This window comes from Panthera pardus, unplaced genomic scaffold (genome assembly GCF_024362965.1).
Source record: "Panthera pardus isolate Hobbes unplaced genomic scaffold, ASM2436296v1 HiC_scaffold_20, whole genome shotgun sequence".
In the NCBI taxonomy this organism is placed as follows: Eukaryota; Metazoa; Chordata; class Mammalia; order Carnivora; family Felidae; genus Panthera; species Panthera pardus.
The window spans coordinates 24,393,165-24,405,241 of NW_026526766.1; the positions used below are offsets into that span (position 1 = coordinate 24,393,165).

Sequence of the window (12,077 nt, forward strand, 5' to 3'; positions counted from 1 at the left end):
CCATATCAACCCTACATGTATTGTTATCTGTTTTAACAATCAGGTAGGGACTCAAAGCCTCAATAACTTGGTCAAGATCACACAGCTGACTGACCAGCAGAGGTGGGATTTAATTCACATCTTTCTGAGTACAAAGTCCATCCAGTTCTGTGCCACAACTACTTTGCAACCCAAGTGGAAGCTAGGCTCACACTGAATCTTCAGAATCAAAAGGCTCTAACAGTCGTATGGTGCATAGAGGGAAAAACTATTGAAGCAGCCCTCTAAGCAAATTTAGTGGATACATCAGATAAGACTATTTTGTTTTGAGTGTGGCCCACATTTTTTCCGCTAATATACTACCCAAATCTAGACACTAAAAATTAAGCTAAGCCAAGCCAAAATATAAAGAACAATGAAACACATCAACCTAACCACTTTTTTTAACTTAAAAAAAACACAATTGTACACATGAAAAAAGGTACAATAGTATAACCATGTTCTTCCCCTAATGTTAACAGCTTATATAACCATAGTACAATTATCAACATGAAGAAACTAAGATGAACACAATGCTATTAACTGAACTACAGACTTCATCTGGAGTTCACCAGTTTTCCCACAGCTGGACTTGCTGAGAATCCCACATTGCCTTAGTTGACGTGTCTCTCTTAGATTAGAGAGTTCCCCAGTCTTTCCTGGTCTTTAATGGCCTCAATGTTTGTGAAGAATATAGGTAAATTGTTTTGAAGAATGTCTCTCTCACTTCAGTTTTTCCTAGCTTTCCTAAAGATTTGAACAAAGTTATGCATTACTGGGAAGAATACCACAGAAACAATGTGCCCTTCTCAGTGCAGGATAATCAGGGTGTACATGATGTTGGTAGGTCCTCTTACTGGCGATGTTAACCTTGATGGCCTCATTAAAGTCGTGCCTGCCAGGTTTCTCCACTATAAAGTTAGGCTTTTCCCCTTTGCAATTAAAAAATATCTTGGGGGAAGGGCACTTAGAGACTATACAAATATCTTGTTTCTTCTCAAACTTCTGCCCACTAATTTTAGCTTTCATCAATGAATCTTGCCCACAACAATCACGGTGATGTTGTAACAGTTTTCTATTTCTCTCATTCCTTCTACATTTATTAATTGGAATTCTTCTGTAAGGAAGAGCTACTTCTTCTCCCCTTTTATTTATTCAATTATTTATACCATTAAGACTCATGGATATTTTATTTAATGGATTATAATCCAATACTATTGTTATTTATTTTGCCCTCCGATTTTCCAGTTTGGGCCACTGGCAGTTCTTTCAGGTTCACTCTGTGCCTTTCTAGTGACCTTTTATTTTTTTTGCAGTTCCTTACTTCCAGGCACCACAACATGCTCCAGGCTCATCTTGTGATTTCCCTGCCTCAGCCCTAGAATCAGCCATTTCTTCAAGGAGTCCTTGTTCCTTTTATTAGAAAGTGATGTTTAGAAACCAAGATCTAGAGGATAAGTGTGCTCATTGCTAATATGGGGTCATTGCCTCTAGGACATCTCAGAAAACAGAACTTGGAAATATATACATATGCATACTATCCCACATGCCCATCTATGTTTCTGTATTTTTTTAAACTATGAGTTCATACAAACATCTGATTCCAATTCTAAAGACTTCTCTTATTAGGTTATCTAATATCTTCCCAATGAATCAAGAGAAATGAAAATAGTTTATGCACTTAAGTGGTTTCCAGATATTATCTAGGCCAAGGGTCAGCAAACTATGGCAAATTGCCTATTTATAAAATACTTTTATTGGAAAAAAGTTTTAGAAGAACACAGTTACATCCATTAATTTAGGTATTGTCTATGGCTGCTTTCCACTAGAATAAAATAATTGAAAAATTATGACAGAGGTTGTATGGGTCACAAAAGTGAAAATATTTTCTATTTGGTCCTTTACAGAAAAAGTTTACAAATCCCTGGTCTAGGCTATGTTTCAATTTTTCACTTGGAAGAGGAGTGGAAAGAATGTGGGTTCAAATACCATCCTTCCACCATTAATTACTAGTCATGTAGCCTTAGGCAAGCCACTGACCCTCTCTGCACCTCAGTTTTCCCCTTCCTTATAATGTTGTGGGGAAGACTAGAGACTTGCTCAACTAATGGCTGCTAGAATTACTTCCGCAGGTCAGGTTTCTAGAGTTGATAGAATTTTACACAAAAATAATCTATATTCAGTGGTGATTAGATGGCTAATATAAACCACAGAGTCTACTTGACCTGCAGGGATTAGGGTTTGAACCATAATCCTAAACTCAACACTCACTCCATCACTTACTAGCTATAGGACCTTGGGCAAGCCACAATACCTTTGAATCTGTTTCTCTCTCCATAAAAGGTTAATATCTTCATAAGCCACAAGAAGCTATGTCTATGAATATCTTTATGCCATGGTCCCCAATACCAGTCTGAAGACCAAAGCTGGGATGGCTACATCAAATGTAGAATCAGGATGTGTTAAAATATATGTTCCTGGTCCCAGCCTCAGGTATTCTGATTCAGGAGGTCTAGAATAGGGTCCATACTAAGTATTGTTAGTAAACCCCTAAGGTGATTTTGTTACAGAGCCAGGTCTGGGAACCACTGCTAACAGTAGGAAATGCCATATGAATCCCCTCCATGACCTCATGTCAGCACTCCGTCCTCACCAGTATCCTGCTACCTTCCTCTCAGGTAAATGGCCCGTTAAAGAGTTCCTGCAAGTGCTACAGGAAAGCAAAATCTCTTTCTGAGCCACTGCATTGTATGTGTTTACAGAAGATTAGGTCCTACTGGAAATGATTCCCCATGTTTCAGAACAAAATCTAATCTATTCCTTAGACAGCCTCTTCCTTTACAAAAATACACTCTATAAGCCTCTCCTCATTGTGTTGGGTCAGTAAATATGAAACGAAGACTGTGGGGAGGGAACAAGGCAGAGAAAGATGACCGGGGACACCAATAGGAGGAGAGCAAATTAAAGAAGGCAAAGAGGACCTGTTCCCCCATCCCAGACCACCACCCAGCTGACCCCTGCTTGGCAGTAGGGGATAAAAAGCAGGTATCAGAGCAGGTACAGGGCCTTATGATCCATAGCTGGGACCCACAGCAGGGTTGCAGGAATGGGAAACCCCAAGTGGTGGCCCAGGATGGAGATTCCTGAGACCTTTTGGATGTGAAGGACAGATATCACTGAATCCAACGTATGTCATAAATATATATGTGCTGGTGCAGTACCCAGCTCAAAAGACCAGACTCCCCTACTTTCTGTTACAAAATCAACAGATACCAAGAAGGATAGGCATATTCAGGAACAAGGATACAGTGGGGGTTGTCAAATTTAGTGGTATTCAAAGAGCAGCTTTCAAAGTATCTTAACCCTTTCATCTGCCAAAAGCTTTTTTAAAAATTGAAACGAAATTCACATAACATAAAATTGACCATTTTAGTACATTCACAATGTCGTGTAAACACCACCTATATCAAGTTCCAAACATTTTCATCACCCCAAAAGAAAACTTTGTACCCATTAAGCAGTCACTCTCCTGTTCCCCTCTCTATCAATAGCTTTTTACAGTGAGAAGTAGATTTTCTCCACAATAAGATTTTATGTCGTCACTGTCTGAACCCAATGTTTGTCAAACCTTCTCAAAGACATAGGAACTGGGTGGGAATAGCTTTCTGGAAAGGTCTAAGGTAAGTTTTCCTTTCTCCTGTCCTACCCAGTCCAGTGGGAGTAGTGCCAAACTCTTCCACTCACACACACACACCAGGCTTGTCGGTCTTATGTGGTCAATAACCATGAGAACAAGTATACATCATGAATTCTCTGAGAGGAACCTCTTTGCTCACCCACAGCCTGAATCACTCCCCAAAATGGGTTCAGACAGAGGTTGACTCTTACCCGCTGCTTCTCTGGGTCCACATAACGAATGCCAAAATAGTCCTTCTCCAGCAAGCTGTAGTAATTGCAGATGTGGTCAATAAGAAACTGTCCTTTGGTCTCCCTCTGCAAAAGAAGCACATTTAAGTTTCAACTAGAGCTCACCTTGTACATTCATGTCTAAAATGTACCTCATTCACACCATAGGTCTGTCCTTAGAGACTGGATTAACTCACTCCAGTCCCTGGAGTAGGGACTCCCAAACTCCTTTAACTACAATCCACAGTGAGAAATACTTTTTAAGGCTGTGAATGATTAAACACACACAAACACACACACACACACACACACACACACACACACACACACACACACACACACGAAACCAAAGGAAAACTAAAAAGAGAGCCAAAGAGACACAAAATAATACCCTGCATCAATGAAATGTATATGTTCTATTTTATTCTTTTATAGGCCATTTGATTTTTCTAAAGCTATTTATGACTCAGAACACTGCTTTAACAACTCAGTACCTAGTGGAGACCCAGAGCTCACAAACCCACATACAATGCACCTGAACGTTTGCTGTAATTGCTCTGTAGGTAGTCACTCATCCAGGCCTTAAAATGATCCTATGAGGAAGGTCCTCATATTATGTCTTAAGAAACGGAGGTAGTGAGAGGCTCAGCAGCTTGCCCAGAGTCCCACAACCCATAGAGAGGAAGGTAGGAATTGCCCCAGGCCACCTGGTTATAGAATCTGGGCTCCCACAACACCAATTTGTCTCCCTGGAACACTAGTGAATATACTGCAACTCTGCTAGAAGGCACAGTCTGGATGGTGCAGGACTACAGTGAACTGTATCGGATGGAACACCCTCCCTCCTACTAGGAAAGGTGGGAAACCTGCTGCTTCAGGCCTCAAAGCCGGCGCATCACATCCAGAAGGAAAGGAAAGGCACTGTGGGAGATGGCGGGGGAGGGGAGAGGGCAGACTGGGATTCCAAGTGACCCTAGGGACCTTAGGCAAACTTCACAGCTGTTTCACATGGGCAAAATGAGTTGGTTGGATTATTTTTCCTTCTAAAATTCTAGAAGTGAGAGCTTTGTCAGCCAAATCTGATTAAGATGAATACCATTACCACAAAACCCTGTTAATAGCAAGGACTCTTCCAAGCCCTCATCAGGATCTTTGATAAGATTAATTTCTGCTTCAATCAAAGTCGCTGACAGACCCGAGGAATATTTTAGGGGTGGAATGTGAACTATAAAAATAAATGAAGAAATTAGAGATATTAAGTGAGCTACTCTTCTAAGCTACTAAAAATAATTTTGGAAGATCAGATTGATCTGTTACACGACTATCTTTTCATTAGAAACTACCATCATCAGTTCAGGAAGTTGATGAAAAAGCCACTCACTGATCTGGGATGCGCTGCATTGAATAAAGGACTGCGGCATATACGTATATAATATGATATGAAGCCCCAATTCTCCTCAAATTACCTTCAGTTTAATTTTGAATAAACTCTGAGCCTTTACTTCCTTTAGAAGAGGAAACCATCTGATGTAGCTCAAAGAGGGACAAAGCATCAAAATGGAATTTGTTTTTAGATTTCTCTAATTGTGTTTAACCCAGGAGGCTCAAATGACAAGCTATACCTGATGACTGCTGAATCTAATGCCCAGAACATGATCGATGGATTTAGTTCCTTTTACAGATTTCCTCTGTAATGCATCCATAGTTAAGAGGCTGCTGAAGAATCAAATCACCGAACACAACATGAGTCTATCATTTTTTATGATGGGATTGCTAAGCTCTCTGCATTCAGATTTGCTACGGTGGACTGCCCCCACCATATGTGAGACACACACGATATGTGGGTCAAAGCAATGCTTTGCAATGATGTGGGATTAAGCAGAATTTGATTGGGCCTGGCAGCTGGCATTTTGCCCTGAAGATGTACTCAAAAGTGCAACAGAGATTTTTTTTTTAAATGACTGAACACACCAACCAATACATACTCTCATACTACGTAAGACCCTTGAGAAAAGGAAATGCCATTGTAGACTATGTGTTGACTGAAATACACAAATGTGGCTGAAACAGAAATCAAGATCTTCCACAAAAGCAGGGGAGGCCAGTTTCCACGCTTCCAGGCCACCAGGCCCCTGTCCCTGGGAGCACTGCCCACAGACCAGCAATCCTGCAGAGCAGTGGCCTCAGCATCACCTGGGAGGGAGCTGGTTGGAACCACAATCTCAAGCACCGCTCCGGACCAACTGAAGCGAATGTGTACTTTAGCAAGATCCCCTGGTTATTCACATGTTCATTCAAGTTTGAGAAGCACTGGTCCAGGGGAATTTCCCCCATGTGTGAGAAGTGCAAAAATTGTACCTGTCTCCAGACGTCACCAGAAAACAAAGCCCAGTTTCCCCTTGAGAATGGTCTACTCCTCAAGTCACAAAAATGAAAGTGTTTTCCATTCTTAAGAACAAACACTGCCTCTGCATCTGCAGGCTTCAAGCCAGCCTCGTCATCTTGAGATGCTCTGTGTCGCCTCTTGCCAAGAAAGCCAGCATACAGCCTCATGTTCTGCTCTGCTCTGCCTGGAAATCTGGACAGTGTTCTTAAGGCATTTAACTTCCTCTTATTATCATTTCTGTGCATGAAGCCCAGTTCTCACACTAAATAAAAGACCACCCGGCCCAGTACCAAGGGTCAGGGGAGCCTATTCAGGGTCAGCTGTGTGAGCGGGTCCAGCTGCCAGTTCCACACACCTCACAGCAAGGAAGGGCCTTGGGGTGAACACTGGTTCTGTTCCCAGCCCCAACTTCTGGAATTCTCTGGAATTGATTCTCTGGAATCCACTTGCTTCCTCCTGAGCTTCCTGGACATATAAGCCACTGTTCACCACCCTGACTTGCTGCCTAAGCCAGTGCCTGGCACGCTGGAGGTTATCGAATGACTAAAGGAGGCATTGCTTTTTCTCATGGAAAACCTGGGGTCTAGGAACTAACGGTGGGCCTCGGGAAGACACTAAAGTCCCCGCACTGGAGATTCCACAAGCATAGCAGAATTAGCCAACTCTCCCCAAAATTCTTCAAGGTCTATGTGGAGAAGTGATTGTCAAGAATTTCAAGTAGAAGGACTTCCTTTTAATGTCAAAATTTTTATTCTCCCACAAGATAGCAGCTGTACGTTCCATATCAACTACATGGGGAGGGGGGGGGAATCAAACAGCTAATATAAATTCTTTAGAACTATTACCTAATTGTGTTTTATCACAACAGGACAGAAGAAAAACATTAGGACATGTAAGTGTGTGATCCGTGCTTTAAGAAAGTGCCTTAAGTACAGACTTTGGATGTTGTCTCTAAATGAGGTTATACAGTCTCAGAAATGCACTAACAGCATTGGAAAAAAAAAAGAATGTATTCATCACACACATTTAAACTTATGTCCCAATACTGGTCCTCACCACCTGCAGTACATGGTGAATTGATTTACATATACTGTACTTAAAATATCATGAATATAATTATAATTTTTTTTCCGTTGTCATTTTTTTTTAATGTGTTAAAAACCTAAACCAGGGCCCCTGAATGGCTCAGTCGGTTGAGTGTCTGACTTCAGCTCAGGTCATGATCTCGCAGTCTGTGAGTTCGAGCCCCACACTGGGTTCTGTGCTGACAGCTCAGAGCCTGGAACCTGCTTCAGATTCTGTGTCTCCCTCTCTCTCTGCCCCTCCCCCGCTCAGGCTCTGTTTCTCTCTCTGTCAAAAATAAACATTAAAAAAAATTTTTTTTAATCTAAACCAATGCTAGTCAAGATATGGTCTATGGATCGTGTAAGATTGTAAACTCTTTGTTACTGGTTCTGCATGAAATAAATGCAGAAATTAAGAGTACTTTATTTTCATTGCGTGTGTGTGTGTGTGTGTGTGTGTGTGTGTGTGTGTGTGTTTCAATGTTTATTTTTGAGAGAGAGAGAGAGACAGCGCAAGTGGAGGAGAAGCAGAGAGAGAGGGAGACACAAAATCTGAAGCAGGCTCCAGGCTCTGAACTGTCAGCACAGAGCCCAATGTGGGGCTTGAACTCATGAATCATGAGATCATGACCCGAGCCAAAGTTGGACGCTCAACCAACTGAGCCACCCGGGCGACCCTCATTATGTGTGTTTTTGGGTTTGTTTGTTTTAACAAGCATTAGTCCAAAACAGATTGAAGAAACAAAATCTAGTACTGGTCTCACCACAGAGTTTGAGATGCTCAGATCTAAACTGCCACCAGGTTCTGGGTTCTGTTTGGGCTTTCTTTACTCCAGGAGCCTCAATGTGTAAAGAAAGGGGTCTGGGTCCTCTCTCCACCTCCTCTGCCCATTTTGTGACAATTCTTGGAGTGTGTATTGATCCCTGAATTTTTTGCAATAATATCACATTCACTCAGGACCCCCTCCCATAGCCTGAAAAGGAACTTAATTTTTGTAATCCCAAACTAGCCTACTTTTCAAAAAACCCATCTCTCCTCCCCACCCCAAAGTATGTACTGGAAGGAAAGAACAGGCCACTATGTTAGAGTCTGTTTCCACCACTTACCAACTGGCTGACCTTAAGCAAATCATGAAATCTGAGACTTCGTTTCTTCTTGTGTAAAAAAGAAATAATGGTAACTTTCAGAGTAATCCATTGGGGTGGATTTGAGACTCATTTATGTATTTGTTAAATATCCATTATGCAAGACACTGGGACAGGGATTAGAGATCGTGAACAAAACAATTTATAATTTCACGGATCTTAAGATCTGGTTTGTAAGATGTGAAAGCAGTTTGCAAACTGCAAAGCACTATACCCCAGTAAGAGGTCATTACCAGAAATATTAAGAATTATCTGAATCTTAAATCTTTGTATCCGATTTCATAGATCCTTTTAGATACAAAGAAAGTGAGAGTAATAGTATTTGCCTCCCAGCATTGGCCTCTTGGCAAAGAAAAAGTGAACAAAGAAACAAAGAACCCAGTTCTGTTGCTTAATTCCTTTTGCAACTAATTGAACTCAATTTTGTTGCTTAACTCCTCTTGCAACTAAATGCTGATGGTGCATTTACTTCGACTCCCTAGTTCCACTGAAGCAAAACCAAAATATTTGTGCTTAAAGAAGAAGAGCAAGAGAACTCAATTGGCTTAAATCAGCCATGGCTTGCCTTCAGTGAAAAAGCATGGCATATTTCAATCCCTAATTCCTAAAACTCCAAAGCAAGACATTTTTGCTACCGTTTAGACACTGGTTACATGAGGAGAAGAGTACCGGTCCAAAACTACCCAATGTATTGCTACAAATCAAGGTGTAGAGTTAGAACAGCTACCTTTAGGGATGAAATAAATATCATGATAATTAACTATTCCTTGAACATTTATCATACACCAAGAACTATGTTACTTACTTTGCACTTAATATCCTGACAACCCACTGAGGCAACTAATATTCTCCCCATGTTACAGATTTTTAAAAATTGATTCAGAAACATTGTTTGTAAGGATGTCAAACCCTGATCCAACACCTATGCCCAAGATATTGGAGGAACTCAATTCACCTATCTGCTGCCATTCTCTAAGTAGACACAGAAGAAACAATACAAGAATTTAGGGGCAGTCAGTATCAAGTACCCCGATTCCTTGAATTGAGACACTGGCAGAAAAGGGCACTGGATTATCCACCACAACACCAGGCCTGGACAGTTTTATAAAATACAACCCATTATAGATGCCATTGGTTAGTTGCCCAGCATCCATACACCACTTTGTCATTCCTAATAGAACCCAGATTTTGTTCAGATATGTACATGCATACACGCGAATAACATACATGCACACAACTACATGCGAAGTCCCTGAGCTTCAGCAAACTATAACTCACCCCTAACTCCAGGGATCAAGCTTGGCTTGAATCCCACCCCTCTTGTCTGATTGGTTCATGAAAGGACACATGACCCAGTCTAGGCCAATGAGACATGAGGAACAACTGGGGTTTCTGGGATGGCTCTTGTTCACTCTCCTGAGAGAGCTTCAGGAAGACACTTTCTCTTCCCTCTGGATGTTGTTATACAAAGGGGTGGAGGCCTGGAACTGTTGTAGCCATGCTAAAACCAGGCTGAGGATGAATCCAACAGGGCAGAGCAAAAATAGTCACAGGGAAATAGAATCTGTGTCTCCAGATTACCAAACATGATGCTCACTTTAAGTGTGAACTTCCAGGATTGCCAACAAGATTCCTTGTTGTTTCAACTAGTACAAATTGGTTTTTCTGCTTGGTGCACTCAAAATTTTCCACTCGAGAGAGAAAGTGAATCAATGCCTCAGGCCAAGGCGAGGAGTACAGAAAAGACAATTTAGGGCCAGTGGGAAACACAATCACAGAGATTATCAACTAATGAGCCAAGGAGTAGAGTCCATCTACCATGTTTTACTTGACCAACATGGTGTCTCTGCAGCTTTAAATCGGGATCCTGCTCAGAAAATCTGGCTGCTGCATGCTCTTGAAAAGCTGGAGGGTCTGGAAGCTGGGCCATAAAAGTCTGTTGGAGCTCAGTATCAGCTCCCCTTTCCCATGGAGGGTGAACCTTGCAGTCTGCAACATTCCCACCCATTCTAGTATCTTCCACATTGTCCATTCCCCACACTTCCTTAATCCCTAGAAAAATTCGAGTTTACAACCCTGATATGAGGCAAATTAGAGGTTTTCAAAAGTGTTCCTTGAGTTTTCCTTGGAAGTGCTGGAGAACCACAGCCAGAAAAAGTCCTCAGTGGACATAGCTTGAGCCATGTAGCCACTGAAGTCCTAGGACCCTTTGGCAGGGAAGAAGAGTTCAACATAGACCAGAGACTTTAGGGAGGACCACTGGGATAAGGGGAGCAGGCAACAACCTTAAGAATCAAACACAAACCCAGCACACTAGGAACAGTGCATTCTGGGGAAGGTACCATGGCCCCCACTATAACAAACAGAAGTGAAACTGCCAGACTTTGCTTTCTGGTAATCAACGCTGTAAGACTTGTCTGAAGGGCCCTGTTGCTTAGCTCCCTATGATCACACAAGTTGCTCTTGAAAGGGGTGGCCTCCATACATACAAATCGGGGGAAGAGCAAAATGGTCAGTCTCTGCTGATTCTTCTATAGGGAAGGAAGAATCCAATTCCCATCTGAATACCTAGAAACTCCAAAGGGGCTTCTAGACAATTACAAGGCCCTGAACAGCAACTGAATGATTTGTTGCCAGGAGTAAGCCTTCTCCCTAGAAGTTGCATTTCTTTTGTGAAGCAAGGTCTTCAATCCATTGATCTTCATAGGCAAATAAACAGAACAATAATGAGAAACTGGTGAACTAAATTGTTCTGCTTCTACTGTGAAGGACAAGCATTTGTTAGTTTAAGAAATATTGTAGGGGCGCCTGGGTGGCTCAGTCGGTTAAGCGTCCAACTTCAGCTCAGGTCATGATCTCACCCTCTGTGAGTTCGAGCCCCGCGTCGGGCTCTGTGCTGACAGCTCAGAGCCTGGAGCCTGTTTCAGATTCTGTGTCTCCCTCTCTCTCTGACCCTCCCCCGTTCATGCTCTGTCTCTCTCTGTCTCAAAAATAAATAAACGTTAAAAAAAGTTAAAAAAAAAAAAAAAGAAATATTGTAGCTTGGGACGCCTGGGTGACTCTTCAGTTAATTAAGCATCCGACTTTGGCTCAGGTCATAATCTCATAGTTTGTGGGTTTGAGCCCTGCATTGGGCTCTGTGCTGACAGCTAGGAGCCTGGAGCCTGCTTTGGATTCTGTGTCTCCTTCTCTCTCTGCCCCTCCCCTGCTCATGCTCTCTCAAAAATAAATAAATGTTAAAAAAAAAAAAAAAAAAAAAGGAAATATTGTGGCTTGATTGAACTACTTGGGCTACACCAAACTAAAATCTTTTGTACAATGAAGGAAACCATCAACCAAAAAACAACCTACAAAATGGGAGAAGATATTTATTGCAAATGATACTTCCTATAAGGGGTTAATATCCAAAATATGTAAAGAACTCCTGCAACTCAACACCAAAAATCTCAAATAATTCAATTTAAGAATGAGCAGAGGACCTGAATAAACATTTTTCCAAAGACTTACAAGTGGCCAAAAGACACATGAAAAGATGCTCAACATCACTAATCATCAAG

General features: G+C 41.7%; 1 protein-coding gene across 2 annotated transcripts in view; it reads right to left on the reverse strand.

The window, feature by feature from the left end:
- FRMD3 (FERM domain containing 3) overlaps positions 1–12,077 on the reverse strand; it is a 310,724-nt gene that overhangs the window by 152,535 nt on the left and 146,112 nt on the right. For both annotated transcript variants that reach the window (XM_019423562.2, XM_019423561.2), the window contains exon 2: positions 3,907–4,011. In XM_019423562.2, the coding sequence (XP_019279107.1) occupies positions 3,907–4,011 (105 nt within the window). The remainder of the gene's footprint in view (positions 1–3,906; positions 4,012–12,077) is intronic.